The following is a 17,158-nucleotide window of genomic DNA, read 5'->3' as shown; positions in this document are numbered from 1 at the left end:
TAAATGCTTGGTTAACACTGAAGGCAATTGCTATGCTAAGCTAATTCACCACTCAGCATATTTCAAATATAACTACAAGTTTGTCCACTAAAAGCACAGATGTTGCACTACTTATGTAAAATAAAAATCTAAGTTAAGCTAACTAGTAGCTAACTGTAGTTTTGTGCTAATAGGTTACCCCCCCCGGATCATATCCATAAATGCCAGAAAATAAGACAACAAACGACAAGCCTGCCATACTATAGTGTATTCCATCTTTCAAAAAGAAAGACATGATTCCATATTACTTAACAATATGTTAAAAAAAGTAGCCAGTCGGGCTTTTTCAGTGTTAATACAATAGACGCTCTATAATCGTTTTGATAGTGAGCTCTTCTCTCACTGGCGCGCAGACAAGATGGCTACGCAATGTCAAAAAACAGGGGAAAAAATGTATCTGGTAACATTTTTTTTTTTTACTTATTTTTAACATGAACTATAAAAAAAAAAAAAGAAAAAACTGTCAAGTATTCTGAGCGGTTGCGAAAGGAGTGGACGCCGGCTGACCAAAGCCCCTTTTGAGACGCCGAGTTTGGGAGGAGAGGTAGTGGGGGGGTTGGGAGGGGAGGGGGGGCATGGGGATAATAAGCCACAATATGTCAAATACAGCTTTTTTAATTAACAATAATAATTCTCTTTCTTCCACTTTCTCGTAATCATATCAGACCATGGCTTGTTCAGTCAGAGAAAATGGCCGACGAAAAGCACACAAGCACGCGGGGAGGGGGGGCGCTAATTCCGGATTTTGCTTTTCTTCCGAGTTCAGCAGGTCCGTTTGGGCAAGGGGGGGGGCGGGCAAGGGGGGAACGAAGGAAGAAAAAGCAAGGCGGCGTCAGGAGAGAAACAGTCGGGGTGAAAGGTCGATTGGTGGCGAGTGAAAGTAGAAAGGGGGGGGGGGGGGGACGCGTGGTGGGCTTGTTTTTGGAGGGATGGGCTGAGCTTAGTGTGCTGCGAAGGTGGCCTTTTTCAAGCTAAAGTTGGACCAGTTGATTGACAGCCGCTGACGCGTCTGCCGGGCCGAGTCCAAACAGAACCTGAACACACACATGATGAACAATTAATAAATACGCCGGTCGTTTTAAGAGAGGTGCTACATTTTGGGGGAGAATACGCCTCCAAATACGAGTCGCCATATTTAAGGTTTGAATTGCAAAATGAAATTAAATTACAAAAGAAAATATTTAAAAAAAAAACAGATTCTCCTGTTTTTTCCAATGGGGTGGGAAAATAGTTCCAAAAAACACAAACCGCCATCACATCAGCTTTTTCAAATTCCGACAAAACATTCGTACCTTTTGAAATACTCCACCTCTCGCTCCGTCTCGTCCATCTCAGTGCTGTCCAGATCGATGTCTTTGGGCAGGAACACGTCATCTGAACACAAAAGAACGTATTAGCATATAAATACACAACGTCTATTACGGTCGTCGAAATAACGTTGGGTTCGTTTTGTCGATGGCGTGGAAGCCGAATAGAAGGACACCAACCTATGGAGGTGTTCATCTTGTCCCCCTTCTTCTTTTTGTTCTTCTTGGCTTTGCCTTTGGGTTGGGGGGACTCTGCGCTGGGGGGTTTACCGTTCTGCTCCGTGTGTTCTGATTGGGAGGGGGGAGGATGATGAGGATGAAGATGCAGCGGCGGCGAGGGCGAGGGGTTGGACGCCAGCGGGCTGCGCCGGTGCTCTTCCTTCAGCTGCCTTTTCCCGCTGGCGCTCCGGTTGCTGCTCCTGGCTTCCGAGGAGGGAGTTGCGGGCGCCTCGACGGGCCCGGTGCGGGTGGCTTTGGTCTCTGCGGGGTTGACGGCGCCGTTGGCTTCCGGCTCCTTCTTGACGGGAGCGTGCTCGCAAGCCACGAGCTTGGCCGCGGGCTTGGCTTTCACCTTGCCGTCGGCGTTGTGGTTGTGGAGGTGCGAGAAGCCCCGCTCGCCGTGCTGGTCGTTGGCTCGGGGTTCCGGCCGGAGGTCCTTGGGGCAGATGAAGCTCTGGAGCAGGTGCGACTTGCCGTTGCGCAGGTGGTCCAGCACGTTCTGGGCTGTCTGCTTGAGAGGCTGCGGGTTGTTGCTGTTGTTTGGCGTGGGCGCCGTGTTCTCCTTGGCTTTGTCCTTCTTCTTCTTTTTGGCCGTGCAGTGCTCCTGCAGCCGGAGGAGCTCGCGTTGGAGCGCCGCCTCTTCCTCTTCCTGCCGCCTGCGCTGCTCCTCCTGCTGCGCCTCGGCCTCCTGCCGGGCCTTCTCCTCCATCTTCTTCTGTTTGTGGCGAGCCCGCTTGGCCGCTTTGGAGCTGGACGCCGGCTTGCTGTCGGCGCTGTTGATGAACTGCAGCAAGTCCTCCACCCGCCGGTGGTCCTCCACGCCGCCGCCCGTGCCGTCGCGCTCGGGCGCCGGCTGATGCTCCTCGCGTTTGGGCTGCTCCTCCTTGCGCTTGGTCAGGCGGAGGCGCAGCTTCTCGCGCATTTCCGCGTAGTTGCGGCTGGTCGGCGCCGCCGGAGGCTGCGAGGAACAAAGTTCCAGAACCTCACACGTGACTTCTAGATATTAAAGGTCAAAATGCTATCTTGCGTTCTCACCCCGCCGTGCCCGAAGAACTCGCAGTAACAGCAGTCACAGTACTTTCCTTCCTTCTGGTTGGTGGAGGTGGAAGTGGAGGAGCTGTGTTCCGAACAGCTGTCCTCATCCTGGCTCTCCTCGCCGTCGTAGGGCGGGTGCTCGTACGCCCTGTTCCCCTCGCAGCGGTGACCCTCGCATTCGGGATCGCTGCGGGGCGGACGGGACAAAACGTTCAGCGCGCCGACACCTCGCGCTCAAAGCGTGACGCCGACCTACCTGCAGACGCTGGGCGGGGCGCTGAGCGGACCGTCCGACGAGGAGATGGCCGGCTCGGCCGGCGGGAGGCACAGCCCGGGGTGGATCTCCCCCAGGTCCGGCGCCGGGGCGGCCATTTTGGGGAAGGACTGCGGCCCCATGGCGGGGAGGTGCGGGGTGGGAGCCGGCGGAAGGGAAGGAGCGGAAAGCGACGGGAGGGGGCTCAGCGTGCTGGGGTTGCTTCGGGGGGCGGCTGGGGAGACTTGCCTGTGGTCCTCTTTACCTAAACTGTGAAATACATCATCTGGGGAGACAAGAAGACATCCATGATGATCGAAAGCAAACACAGAAGGACATTTACAAACTAAAACTTCCATAGTGTCTTATATGACGGACACTCGTGTCCCATTCACTCAAACTTTGGACCTACGGACGACAATGCTCGTGTGTGTATTATCACAAACAGACATTTGCGTACGCACTAAAATGTTGTCCCCGTTCCACAAAGTCCTTTAAAGTGGAAACGGTTCGCCACGGATGATAAGACGTTTCTCGTAAAACATGAGTCATCATTATTTGACTGCTTCTTTCCAAAGTGGTAACCATGACACATGATTTTGTAACGTACAGCTCGAGGGGGGGGGGGGGGGGTGATGAGTTAATATAACAGTGGCAAAAGTTACTGGGTCGGCCAGGCTTCTTGTTGCCAGAAACAAAAGCCGCAAAATGTCAGGCAAGCACTGCCCTAGCATTGGCACATCCTGTTATATCACAATATGTAAGTACACTAAAAAAAAAAGTTGATGAGGAAGTTAGGGCGAAATTTCAGGATGAATCTAAAATGGACTACAGATATCCTTTTTCAGGTGACCCTAAATTGACCTCTTCTAACAGGGAGCTGAGGTAAGCCTTAGTTGTGTGTGTGTGTGTGTGTGGAGTCACGTCCATTCGTAAAAGCACGAACCTAATCTCAGATTACCTAAGGAGGTTTTAGATGCTAGGTGGATAGGTAGGTTATTACTTGACTGGACAGTGGTGGCGGTGCACGACACGGACGCCATGGATGCCGACGTCGCCATCGCCACCCGGTTGGTCTCCATGAAGGCATCTTGGAAGTTGTACAGACACTTCTTCTTGGCGCCGCTCTTTTTCTGATCGCGGGCCTCGGACGACGAACACGAGGACAGGGACGAGGATGACGACGACGAAGGGTGGGGGGCGGGGGTGGCGGGAAGCAAGGGGTGGTGGTGATGGTGGTCCGCTTGGGGGACTGCCGGCGTTGGCGGGAGAGGGACGTCGGCCAGGGGAGGGTCCAGAATTTCCCCTGGGAAAGAGGATAACATTGGTTGAGGTCAGACAAATACAGGCCAGGAAAAATTTAAATTCACAGTCGACCCATTTATGAACAACAGCAGACAATACCGCCCCCTAGTGGCCAAAGACGTTGTGTCGCCTTCATGCTGGTCACCTTGAAGCAACTCTGGCAGCAGCACTTGACTGATTGATTGATCCAAGCTCTTCATCACGGCAGCATCCCACAGGCTTTCAAAGTTGAGCGAGAGGCACGGCAGCGAGCTGTTCCAGTCGCCCGCGTTGCCTCCGCCGTCGCCGCAATCTCCACCGTCGCCTCCGTTGCCCCCAACGCCAAAGCTGTTCTGGTAGACATGCTCGGGCGGCCCGGGGCTGAAGGCCGGCTGCTTGGCAGCCGAGTGGTTGGTCGTGAGGTTGGGTGGCAAAGGCTTGGAGAGGAGAAGCAAAGCAGCCGTTAGGTTGGCCAATACCAACTCGGGGCGCCGGGGCCATTCCGCCACGCTGCTTTCACCTTGTTGTGCGTGAGGGGAGGACTGGGCGGGTAAAGAGTGGGGTGCAGCAGCGGTCGGGAGAAGTTGTGCAAGGGCAGGTGTCCGTGAATGTGCGGGTAGAGGTGGAGGGAGGGCCGGGCGGGGTTGGTCGCCGCCATCTTGCCGTTGTCCGTGAAGAACTGGTTGCCCAAGGCGGCGGGGGGAGGCGCCGAGTGGAGTTGCCCGGGGGGGAGGCATCCGGCCGGGCCCAGGATGTTGCCAGGGGCGCCGGGGTCTTGGTTACACACGTGGCACTCGCACGCGTGCTGGACCTGCTCGACCTTTTGATGGATCAATAAAAAATACACGTTGGAAATAAGGAATATTAGAAAACACACCAAAAAAAAAAAAATACACTGTAGAAAAATAATCAAAATTATTTTAAAAAAAAATAAAGACAAAATACTACTATGACGTAATGAGGGATGAATCTAATTAGGCAAAAAATACCCAAATAGAACAAAAGTCACACAAAATAAAAATATTAGAAAAAAATAATTGGGGCAAAGAGAATGTAATAAGAAAATTTAAAAAAAAAAAACATATAGTCCAGGCCCATTCACTATATAAAAGCTTATATGTACCTGCTGCTGGTGGTTGTACGACGGAGGAGGACTGTTGGTCTCCTGCTGCCGCCTCACCTCCTCTTCGTCGCCGTCCGACGAGCTACCGCTGCTGCTGATGCGTGGTGACTGCGGCGGGGGAAAAGATTGCCATAAGGGCGACGCTGAGGAAACTAGGAAGCGCAATACTTACCACCGCATTTTGTGCCGCGCTGACGCCGCCGTTCACGTCGCCGCAGTGTCCGTTGAGCGTCGCCACGCCGTTGTCATGGTAGCCGCTGACCGGGTACATGTCCCCGTACTTGGCGGACATTGGAGGCACTTCGTCGTCGTCGCTGACACTTGGCGGAGGAAGCGCAATGAACACTCAGGCCTTAAATGTAGGTGCAAGCTGAAGGCTGTTCCATTTTAGCATCGGTGGCGCCCCCTTGTGGCGCAATTTGGTTTAGCATGCAAGGGACATTTTTTTTCTTTTTTTACAATTGTTTATGGTATTATGGAAAATTATGAGAAGCAATTTGTTATCATCGCAAACCATAATTTAAGAACAATTCTGCGGACTCACAAAGTGTTGCCGTCCCCAGCGGGCAGGACGAGTCGGGGATGCCGCTGGACGGTGATGGGGGAGCTGGAGTTGGAGCCCGACGGCGAGCTGCCCGAGGAGAGGCTGGGCGGGTGCACCTGGGTCAGGTAGTCCTGCGGGGTGTTGTCGCCCTGCAGCTTGATGGGCAGGTCCTCCGAGATGGGCGAGTCCATGATGCCGCACGTCAGGATGTGCGAGAGGCTGCAGTCGTCGCACGTGCACCTTCGGGCCGACAAAATAATTGCTTCTATGAAATCGGCAAATATAAATAGGCGTGAAGCAAAATCATCCGCTCACCTTCTCCGATAATTACAATTGGGACAGTCCGGAATGCTGAGACGCGACGAGAGCATTCTCATGGTGTCTGTGAAGTTGTCCCCGCATGCCAGCTTCTTATTGTTGGGCAACTGCCAAGAAGACCACAAAATGTATCAAAAGCCCACGGGCACATTTCTTCTGCGTTTTTTTTTTTTTCCGTCTCGCCCACCTGTTCTTCGACGTATCGCCGCTGCTTGAAGAACTCCCAGTCTTCCTTGAGCAGTCGCTGCTTTGTCTTTAAAGTCTGCGGGAGCCCCGTACGGTTGAAAACACGCCGAGTTCAGTTTAATCATCAAATGGGTGACAGAGGGGGGCTTACGTTTTTGCCAACCGGCGACTTGTGCGGCTCGGTTCTTTGGTTGGTAAAACTCTGGCCCTCCACTTTGAACAATAACTTCAAGAGAGACACGAAGATCTCAACGCCTTTTTTTCTTTCCTCGAAAGCACGTTGGACGTACCTGTTCGTCGACGTAGTCGTCGATCCGCTTCTCGCACTCCTGCCACTGGCCGGCCACGCTCGCCATCTCCTGCTCGAGCCGCTGGTAGCTCTCCAGCAAGGTCCTGTACATGTCCACGCTGTACGAGTCGTGCGACGCCGTGCCGTGTCTGGAAAAGGAATGCGAGTCTTGTTTTCTAATATTTGTTTCTAATCAGATGGATCGAAAGGGGTTGGTCTTGACTTTCTGTATCTCTTAGTAGCGAATCAGAAGCTTACTTGAGCTGTGCAACAAGTGCAGGCAAGCTGCTGTGCAAGATGGGCTCTGAGAAGACCAGGTTCTCAAAAAGGTGCTTGTTGTGCAGCTCCCACGTCACATGGAATTTCTGGAGGTGCTCATTCTCCTGCGCGGGGAGGGGGAGCAAACTCATCGAACCGCATGAGACTTTAAAAAAAACAAAAGACGAAGCCTAGCCAGCGACTGACCAGAGTGAGCAGGAAGCCGCTGATGGTGCGCGCCGCCTGGCAGAGGGCGCTGTACTCCTCCAGCAGCAGTGACACAAACTGGTGGGCCTGCGGGGGCCCCGCCGCGGCTCCCGCCCCAGCGGGACCCGGGGGTGTCTTGGAGCCGGCCGAGAGGTGCTTGAGGAGCCGCACCTTCATCTCCAGCACGTACTCGCGTGCCTGCTGCTCCAGACGCTGGTATAGCTGGTAGGGGTCCTTCTCGCAGAGTCTGAGGACGGAGGTTGATGATGTCATGCATTGGCTGGATTCAAAGAACGAGCCGTCAGTTAGGACAATTCCTCTGTCGTCAATAACGGGTTGAGTACCTGTCTACCAGCTCCTTCATGCTGTCCTTGTCTCGCTCCAGCGGATGGTCACGGTCGTCCGCCAGCGGCGTCCCGGCCTGCCGGTAGATGCAGCGCACCAGGTAGCGCACCTCCGACCAGTGCTTCTGCAGTTGCTGCGACTCCCGTTCCGACTCTGCCGAGAGCTCTCTGCCGAGCGGGGAAACAAAACAAAAAAACTTGAAGGATAAAGTTCGCCGGAGCAAAGGGAGTTATATTTTGTGCTCGGGGCTTACCGCCTCTCGTTGCAGGCCTCGCAGCCGCACGCGGTGTCGCCGGGTACGGGCGGGGCGAGGTCAGGGGCGGGGAGCATGGGCGGCGTGGGCGCGCTCAGTCTGTCCGCCGCTGCCACCGCGTCTGGGCCCAGGGTGCCGTTACCCACGGGCATGTGCAAAAGAAAGTCCTGACTCTGAAATAAAAAGCGTATGATGAGAGACGTAGAGGAGGAACTGGAAGGCGCAAATACTAACACTGCAGAGAAACCCTGCCGCACGTTTCCAAAAAAAAAAAAAAAAAATCCCAACACAGGGAAAAACAGAACGATTGTGTCTGATGTTGTGGTGAATCACAAGATTTTTCCCCTCCGCTATTTTTAGTTTTACAGGCAGCCCCCAATAGCGTCAATTATTAAAGACGGTCATTATTCAAAGACGAAAGCAAAGCGAAAAGATCAGCGGGCTTGACATGTCCTTCACATGACCCTAATGGGGTGTACGTTATCTCCTCGCGAGGACGTCGCACCGAATCACAACCAAAAGAGGCGACAAATGAGGCAACTTAATCCATTTGCCGGCAAACAAACAAGCTCGCTGCGTTCGTCGGCCAAGTTGCTGCTTTTCTCGACAGCTGACGACGTCGCTGTGACTGTTCGCCGTTTGTGTGGAAAATGCGGAATGTCGGAACTGATTGGCCTCAAATTCGCGCCGTGACCGGAGGAGGTGGGGGGAAAAAAAAGCAGCTGCGGGGCAAAACGTGCCAAACGGCGCGCCTGCTCCCACCCCAAAAAGATGCTGTGAGGTGCGAAAGACAAATCGAAAGTGACGAAACCTTGGGCTAGGTTCGCACGGCGGGTCGCAGCTGACATCAATTTCGCCCAACTCAGCTGCGCCTTTCGCTCCGCGCTTGTTCTTTGCTGACTTCTCGCTATAAAGTTTTGCCCGATTTTTTTCCACTCGCAAACAAAAACAAAGCGGGGAAAGGTCGACAACGATTGGCTGATCCTCGTTACTGATCTCGAGCGCTAATTGTGGTAACTTGAGATTGACTTTTTTTTTTCAAGGTCAAAAGTGACTCACCCCCAGCTGCTCCAGCGCAGTGTGCCGGTCCTCCTTCTCCACGGTGCGCCGGCAGTCCGAGCACACCCACATTGGCAGCGGGAGGGCGGCGGGCGGTTGGCCGGACTCGGGCGCGCCGTTCCGATGGTCGGGGACTCCGGCCTCCGAGGGCCAGGGCCCGTCTTTGCTGCGTTCGCAGCGGCACAAGAGGCAGCGGTCGCCGGCCGTGTACGGGGCTCGCTGATTCAGGCCGAAGGTGAAGGGCGTCTGGTGTGGAGAGAAAAGTTCATTTGAAGGCATGTTTCCATCTTTGGGAACTATCTTGGACCAAAAGAAGACTTTCGAAAGGTCTCGGAAGCAAGCACGAAGAAGTGATGCAGAGCTTACGTTGCCGTGACAACGGAGGTGCGGCAACAAAGTGACTATTTACAGACTTGAGACTCTTCCCAGCAGACTTCAAATGCTTGTGCAAAATCATCCCGAACTTTCTTCTCATTTCTAATGGAGGCAAAGTGCAATTAAAAGACAAGGTTACCTGGAGGACTCCAGTGAAATCAGCGTTGACGGGTCCTTCGGTGAACTGCGGCATAACGCTGGTGTTGACTTTGAGCTGCAGAATGACAACACACAAATGAGAAGCAAATAACGACACCACACAACCGGCTGTTCAGTTCATTTTTTTACTCTGAAATCATTTTTTTTCCTTATGCATGTTGGCGTGCCAAACTACACCGCATACTTGACCGTCATCTGCAAACTCGAGTCAGCTCTGACCAAGATTTCATAAACCCGGGTCCTTGACTTTCTTACTTTATTTGAATTCATCTGGTCTTTATTTTTCCTCTTGTCTGTTTATATATTTTGCACGCTCCGATGATACCAACATTTTTGACATTAGCACCAGTTTTATAATGTCATAATTTCCTTAATATCAGTTAAAGGAAGATGATACACAGGCTCCATTTTAATTTATTTTACTGAATATCAATCAGAGACGCTGAGAGCAAATGGAAAATATTACATACATGTTTTCTATATGGTTAGTGCATGTGCAATATGCGGCTACGAACCAAAACGCACATTTTTAAAAGTCCAAGTACGACAATTAGAGGAAATTACGAGTGTGAAATCCTATTTTAATTCCCAAACACACCTCAAAAGTAAACATTGCAGCTGTAGAACCGAACCGCCTCTAGGCCCGAGGAAGTGCAGCCGTTAGCATGGTTAGCATCGGTGTTTATTTTTGCGGCCGTGGTGCTTTGAAAAGCACTTTTCCTTTTGACTTGTGTGTCCTTTTATCTGAGGAATCACTCCTCGAGTCGAAATAGAACTTCATTTCGACCCAGGGGACTTAAATGGACGGGAACGTGTGGCTAAGATCAGCTTCGAAAGTTAAGCTAAGATGTGACCAAGATGGTCACGTCGGTTTTACAAGGTTGGACCTCCTCGAACTGTAATGTTTACGGTGGCTATAAAGGCTCAAATGGATAGTTTAAAAGAGTTAAAATCTCCCGGGAAAGACGCTTTAAGCGGTGCGCCCGGGTAAGGGCACCAGAGCTAGGCGTCTTCCTGTCATCAGTTTCGGGCCCACATCAGATTAGCGTCGTTATGTCTGTCGCCCTGTGCCGACATGCTCGGTTGCTTGATGGGGAAGGGAGGGGAGGGGGGTGCTTACCTCTCCGTTGATGCCCGACATCGAACCTATGTTGCCGCCCGTGGCAGGTGCAAGGAAGCCGGCAGGTGTCGGAGCTCCCGTGCAACCGAGGGCCGAGGCGACCCCGGCCTTGCCGCCGATGACGCCGCTACTGGTGCCGCTATTGCAGACAGCACTGCAGCTACTGCCACCGCCCCGCTTGTTCTTCCTGCGTTTAGCCCCTCGCTTAGCATCAGTTGGACTCATTTTTCTGCGACACAGCAGGCCGTCAAGGCTCTGTGGGCTCTCCAGTGGGACGCCGGACGCGGGTTATGTTTTTTAACGATTTTTTTTAACAAGGGGAAAGGCCGACGAGGAAAAGTGCAAAATAAAAGCCGACTTGACTGTGACCAATATGGCTGCTTTGGTTGGGTCTGCGCTGCCTCAGCTTGGCTTGGGTTGGCGTTGTGACGTCACTATGCGTCCGGTAGCGCGGGGAATTGTAGGAAATGTAGTTTTTTTGTACACGGGGGTGCGCAAACAGAACGAGGCAATTTGTGGTCAACCGCAAACGCTTATAAAGATATAACTAGACCCTCGTTTATCCGTCCTATCCCCCCACACACATTTAATTCACCAAAGATACACTTTATACACGAAGAAACGAAAGCCGTTCTTAAAACTTGCAAGCTGAGGATTTTAACACCAGGGGGAGAACTCAGTCAACAAATGGTCCACCCTCTCTGTCGCTCATCACTTTTTCCGGGGTCCAAACTCGAAGTCGGGTATACGAGCAAGGGCCCGACCACCGCGATCAAGAGGCTTTTTTGTATTTATTGTGTTACAAGGAACCCAGTTGCTGTTTCCTGGACGTAGGACACACAGTTTGGGACTTAACGACAACCGCTAAAGTTAGCCACGACGGCCATTGACAGGTACGTTAACTACTTCTTCTTCGTTTTTTAAACCCCACACAGTTATTTCCTTATGACGTGTGATCAGTGATTACCTATCACTTATGTGACAAAATTGGGGAACGACACGAATCTTTTTTTATTTATTAATTGGTGCAGTTTTGTTGTTTCAAGTGGCAAAATAGGAGTAGCTTGGGTTAGCTTGTACCTAACTCGCTAGCTACCCAGGTGGCTAAGCTAGCTGGTAAGAAACGTCACCGTCGTGGAAAGGCAGTAAAAAAATACTAAAGCACCACAATGTCGTAATTAATATGATTCTATGGATTTGTATTAACGTATTCCGTTGTTTATGGTCATAATTGGACTTGGTTATTCACGTTAACAAACGAGCTTTCTTGTTGGAAACTTTGCCTTTACATAGTACACGTGAAGGCTGACTCAAAATTGTGTATGTGGCCACATAATGACCCAGAAAATGCATTTAACACGTCAAACGTTTAAAAGTTTTATTTTTTTCATTTATTGCATTGTACTTTGAAATCTAAGCCAAGGAGTGGTTGTCCAAACTTCCTTTTCAAATATACTTCCTGTCAGATGGTAAATTTGCCAATCCAACCACAAAACCTTTGATTTTACTGTCTTTTTATTGCTGCAAGAAGATTAATATGTTTCAATGTTTTCCTTCCGACAAAATGTAAACTTAAGCAAATCAGCTGAAAATTCAGTATATTAGAAACACTTAAATTTAGCCTTTTAGTGATGATGACCATAGAATACGATCTTGAACTTACTGCAGTGTTGGCAACAAGTGGCACAATCAGTTGTCCCCCAAAATGTTTTTTTTGTAGACGGCGAAAATGATTTTGCTCAGTTATATATATATTTTTAATTGTCAATGTAATTGTGTGTGACTTTTTCTAAGGTAGTCACAGAGAGACGAGGAAAAAGTCAAGAAATATTGCAACTGAATTGCTAGGTTAGCAACACACAGCGGCTCCTCTCTGTCCGTTCTGTTGTTGGTGTTCGTAGTGCAAATTAGTGGGCATCCTTCCAAGTGATGCTTCCGTTCTTCTTGGGAAAATGCAGTTGTCTGCACGTTTCCGGCCATTTTCAAACATGTATTTTTGAAACAAACCTCTCACGGCGTCGTTTGGCCTGGTTGGGAAAAATCTAGGACCGGTTCATAACCTTCCATCTGTCTGTTTCCAGGTATGTCTGAGGGTAGTCTTGAGACCTCAGCCGATGACCCTCGCGTGGAAGCCGAGGAGAGTCCGCGCGTCGGTGACCCGTCACCGCCGTCTTCTCCGAACGTAGACGAGAGCGATAACGCGTCAGGCGACGAAGCGCTGTATGACGTCAGTATAGACAGTGGCGAGGATAAGTCAGGAAGCGGCAACGAAGATGTTGACCAGGGCAGGGATGAGGCTCCAAGTGTAGAAAATGATGGACGCCCGACTGTGGATGCAGCAGAGGAATGTGGAGATGATGACATTCGGACAAAGGTGACGCTTGTGCGCAATTGTGACCTTTGAGTGCTTCCTGTTTCTGGTTGGCGGTGGTGGTTTCTCTACTTCCCTGTGATTCCGCAATCATTCCTCTTCGATTGGCTGTCGTGATGTGATTTTTCTAGCTGTCGTCGTCTCGCTTGTGGTGTTAGCGATGGAGTTGGTCTAAGTGTCGCTGTTGTGTGGTTTGGCTCTGTTATGACAACAAATGTTCATTTTCTTGCCCGAAATGTTTTGTCCCAAATGGAATCAAAGGAATTAGACTCAAAATGGTGGGCATTGTTTTTGGTGATCTCTTCTTTTCCGCCAGCGTGCTGGCGTCAAACGGTCCTTTTAAGAATTTACGAGCTGGTCACGTGACACCGCAAAGTAAAAATGTTTGCCGCACACGGCAACGCTTTTATTGCCGGGACGTCGTGGACTTTGGGTTTGTTTCGTGGTTGGTGGAATGGTGATTTAAATATGTGTAGACAAGTTGTGTTTATAGTTGTGACCCACGTCTTGTTTCCTGGCGCTCTTGTTTTTGTCCTTCCAATGGAAAAAAAAAAAATTCACCACTTGATTTTTTTCTATCCTTTTCATTTATTCCTGGAACTCTTCATGTCTGCCAGTCAAACACGTGGGGAAAAAAAAAGTGATGTAACGTCTGACACTGCCCGTATTCAAGTCGGTGAACCCTGCCTCAAGATGGCGGCCCACAGCAGTCTCAAGTCCTCGTGACCTTGTAACGAACAAGGATGCGATTCTGTCCTCCCTATCACAGGAGGACGACATGGCCGAGGAATCCCAGAGGAGCTCGGCCGCTGAGATCGCAGTCACCAGCAACGGAGACCTGGACCAGAACCCGGACGAAGTGTTCTGCGGGGTGAGCATGACCGCATCGATTTTTTCTTCTACAGCTCTTAACCTGACATTTTAATATACGCCCACAGGAGTCTTTCCCAGGGAAGCCGGCATTCCCTGACGTTCCGGAGTCTTGCGTCCCTTCCAGCAACTATGCATCAACGACAGAAGGCGTTATCGAATCGGGACCGCACAAAGGTAAATCCGGATTGTCTTCTTCGGAATCAACGAGGACCTTGGCAACAAACCGTACAACGTCTCCTTTTCCGCAACGAGGCTGACGTCATTTGAATTCAATGAGCCTCCTCTCATCTTTAGCCCCGAAGCCCTCCACGTCGCTTTTCATCCTCCTGTTAGAAATGCAAATGTGAATCTCTGCGGAGAGATAATGCACGTTGCCATGGCTATTTTCCACGCTTCACGTCGCCTTTTGTTTTGCGGCCGTCATCGAAATGAGACGTGAACTCTCCATGATGCAAAACGTCCCCGATGTCACTTGTGACTATCTCCCAGGGTCGTCCAGCCTCCCCTCGTCCCCGGTGGCTCCCTTCTCACCCAGCCTGGCTGTCGCCAGCCGCCTGGCGCGCTCCTCCAGCGAGAGCCAGGCGGACACAGGTACCCACGGTGACGGGCCAGAGATGGAAACCGCTAGCGTACCTTTCTTGGGCTTTTTCTTCCTGCAGGCTCCATTTCCCAAACGCCTCCTCTTAACAAGACTGGGCTTTATCGATTTCCTTTTTGTCACCGCAAAATCGTGAGCTCTGAAACTGAGTCATCCATTAAAGTCTGTAATAAAAGTTCACATAATCAAACCTCAGAGTAGTGTATAAGAAATACATCTGGCTCTTTTGTCAAATTAAAAGAGCAATTTCAGTTTCAGGGCTTCTGGATGTGATCGCTTTGAAATTTGGATTACCACCAATATTTGACTAATTGCTTTCTTCTTTGTTCACCGCCATCCTCTCCTTCCTCCAATGCAGCTCTTTGCCTTTCATAAGTTAATCAGTCTTATCAATCGCGCAGATGGGACCAAAACGGAGCCACCGAGTGGAGCGCTGGTCCTGTCCGATGACATGAAGACTCCAGCCATGGAGAAACTGGACCTTGTTAGAAAGTGGAGCATCAACACTTATAAAGTAATTCTGTCTAAACGTTTTTATTATTCTAATTTCGTGTGTGTTAATTGGAGCGTAATTAAGCAAATCTAAAATGTTGTTAAAGATAAATTGCATAAAAATGTAATCAATTAAAAACCGTCTTTTCCAGTGCACCCGTCAGATTCTATCGGAGAAGCTCGGCCGCGGCTCCAAGACGGTGGACCTGGATCTGGAGGCCCAGATTGACGTGCTGCGTGAGAACAAGCGCAAGTACCAGCAAGTCATCAAGCTGGCGCAGACGCTGGCCACCCAACTGGCGCAGGTCATGCAGACGCAGAGGCAGCTGGGCGACGCCTTCGCGGACCTCAGCCTCAAGACTCCGGAACTCCACGTGAGTGCCTTCATCTGAATTGATGAGGAAAAAATAAAGGAAAAAAAAAATGAATAGTAGTTTTTTGCTTTTTTCCTAGGAGGAGTTTGGTTACAACGCTGACACTCAAAAGCTTTTGTCCAAAAATGGAGAAACTCTGCTGGCAGCCATCAACTTTTTCATCAACAGCGTCAACACCCTGGTGGACAAAACCATCGAGGACACCATGATCAACATCAAGCAATACGAGATTGCCAGGTCATCTGCTTTTCAAACTTCCTTAGTCAAAAAAAGCTTAATTCCCAAGGTGTGTCGCATCGATTGTTTTTCTCGCTGCATCTTGGCTACGCTAACGGAATGCTATCCCCCCACCGTTAAAACCGGATGTCCGTCGGCAGGGTGGAGTACGACGCTTACCGCACCGACCTAGAGGAGCTGAACTTGGGCCCGCGCGACAACAACACCTTGCCGAAGATCGAGCATTCTCAGCAACTGTTCCAGGCGCACCGCGACAAGTACGAGAGGATGCGCAACGACGTCTCCGTTAAGCTGAAATTCCTGGAGGAGAACAAGGTTGGCAAAACAGGGCTGTTTTGTTTTGTTTTGTGATGTCAGAGCTTTTAGAGGATGACCTGTTGTGGTTTTAGGTGAAGGTGTTGCACAACCAGCTGATCCTCTTCCACAACGCCATCGCGGCTTACTACTCGGGCAACCAGCAGCAGCTGGAGCAAACGATGAAGCAGTTCCACATCAAGTTGAAAGCGCCCGGCAGCGAGCGTCCATCTTGGCTAGAGGAGAACTAAGGAAGAATTTAATCTATGAGTAAAAACTACAGGGACCCCCCCCTCCTCTCCTCAGCCTCCTCTCCTCTCCCCTGTCAGGAATGATGGCCTTCCAAAACAATCTTTTTAAGCAACAAAAAAGTCCATAAAAATGTCATTTTCAATGCTACAATCTCTGAGGGAAAAAAAATGCACTTTTGACGTTTGACAAATCCATCAAACCGCAGTGAACGCATTAAGCAAGCTGTAAAAATGCCTTTTTCTATAAAAGCGATACGAATGTTGTAACCCAACGGAATTAAACTCGCGTTTTTGTCATCGTTTTTCAGCATGAGAGACCATTTTTAACATTCCGTGCAACTCTCGCTCAGCCTCTTCCTGAAGTTTAAGGGTAATCAAAGATTCCAAGCTAATGCTAAGAACCACTAATCAAAGTAGTTTGAGGACATTTGCTAGACTGACATACTTATTCCTTTCTCAATCCAAAAAGCACATTTTTTTTCTAACAATTTTTGACAAACGTGACATCGTTAGCTATTTTCAAATAATTACTCATAGTTTGTCCATAATCCCTTGCGCTGACTTCTGGCATCTTATTTTTCGAGAGACAATGAAGGACTGACTAAATGTTCGGACAAAATGTGCCTTGACTCCACTTCCGTTCCCATGTTACATGCTAATAGTCAAAAAGTTCTAAGCACTCCAAACTACTTATATTAACAACATATGAATCATTGTATTTTAAAACTTTGCATGAAAAATGTTTGGGAAGTACAAAAAGGTTAGGTGTGATGGAAAAAAAAACAAAATAGTTTATCTTGAGAAATGTTTCTTGTAAAGTTTCAAATACCAGCATAACTCTGCTTTAAGCTGCTAACACTTTTCTTGGTTTAAAAATAAAAAAATATATATATTTTTAAAAAGCTAGTATGTCAAACACTCATAACTAGCAGTCTCTTGTTTGCTCAGTTTTGTACCGCTGACTTTTTATAGTTTGCGAGTGTGACTCTGCTTTGACACTCCAAAAATGATATATGAAAAAAGGTTTATATATTTGTAATTTCGCCTAGTTCACGCCCTGTAGTCTAGGATTAGTGCATTTTTCCTACAGACTTCCATCGAACGAAATGCTAAGTGCTATGTGAAAGTGTATCTTTGTATAGGAAAAATATTCAAAAAAGTGTTGGGTTTAAAATGATTTGGAATGTTTAAGATTCAATATATACTTTGTCATGTGCACAATAAAAAAAAAGTATTTGGGAAAATAAACATACTTTTTGGATTTTCAGGACTTTGTTTTTGTTGTTGTTGTGTTA

The 17,158-nt window shown here is 49.4% G+C and overlaps 2 protein-coding genes across 10 annotated transcripts; one reads left to right on the top strand and one right to left on the bottom strand.

Moving 5' to 3' along the window:
• Positions 1-232: 232 nt before the first annotated feature.
• fam193a (family with sequence similarity 193 member A) lies at positions 233-10,804 on the bottom strand. Of its 6 annotated transcripts, none has more exons than XM_049720427.2 (22): positions 10,374-10,804; positions 9,234-9,308; positions 8,720-8,965; positions 7,661-7,833; positions 7,407-7,574; positions 7,063-7,342; positions 6,856-6,980; positions 6,599-6,746; positions 6,460-6,534; positions 6,310-6,384; positions 6,120-6,229; positions 5,805-6,044; positions 5,433-5,580; positions 5,261-5,368; positions 4,658-4,957; positions 4,304-4,574; positions 3,815-4,159; positions 2,857-3,139; positions 2,601-2,787; positions 1,527-2,523; positions 1,332-1,413; positions 233-1,073 (listed from the first exon to the last, which is right to left on the bottom strand). In XM_049720427.2, the coding sequence occupies exons 1-22, from the start codon at positions 10,596-10,598 to the stop codon at positions 980-982; spliced, it is 4,755 nt and encodes a 1,584-aa protein (XP_049576384.1). In that variant the 5' UTR covers positions 10,599-10,804; the 3' UTR covers positions 233-979. The 6 variants fall into 6 exon arrangements, with proteins under 6 accessions (XP_049576384.1, XP_049576386.1, XP_049576385.1 ...); XM_049720429.2 differs by having other exon boundaries at positions 3,857-4,159; XM_049720428.2 differs by having other exon boundaries at positions 7,063-7,309.
• Positions 10,805-10,849: 45 nt separating this feature from the next.
• On the top strand, positions 10,850-17,130 carry arfip1 (ADP-ribosylation factor interacting protein 1 (arfaptin 1)). Of its 4 annotated transcripts, none has more exons than XM_049720473.2 (10): positions 10,850-11,266; positions 12,455-12,747; positions 13,514-13,615; positions 13,683-13,791; positions 14,107-14,208; positions 14,617-14,729; positions 14,860-15,081; positions 15,161-15,318; positions 15,459-15,633; positions 15,708-17,130. In XM_049720473.2, the coding sequence occupies exons 2-10, from the start codon at positions 12,457-12,459 to the stop codon at positions 15,861-15,863; spliced, it is 1,428 nt and encodes a 475-aa protein (XP_049576430.1). In that variant the 5' UTR covers positions 10,850-11,266; positions 12,455-12,456; the 3' UTR covers positions 15,864-17,130. The 4 variants fall into 4 exon arrangements, with proteins under 4 accessions (XP_049576430.1, XP_049576433.1, XP_049576432.1 ...); XM_049720474.2 differs by lacking the exon at positions 10,850-11,266 and adding an exon at positions 11,315-11,489; XM_049720476.2 differs by lacking the exon at positions 12,455-12,747.
• The last annotated feature ends 28 nt before the right edge of the window (positions 17,131-17,158 follow it).

The sequence above is a fragment of the Syngnathus scovelli genome, chromosome 5, assembly GCF_024217435.2.
Source record: "Syngnathus scovelli strain Florida chromosome 5, RoL_Ssco_1.2, whole genome shotgun sequence".
Taxonomy (NCBI): domain Eukaryota; kingdom Metazoa; phylum Chordata; class Actinopteri; order Syngnathiformes; family Syngnathidae; genus Syngnathus; species Syngnathus scovelli.
Note: the sequence above shows the minus strand (reverse complement) of the source record. Positions and strands in the feature narration are given on the sequence as shown.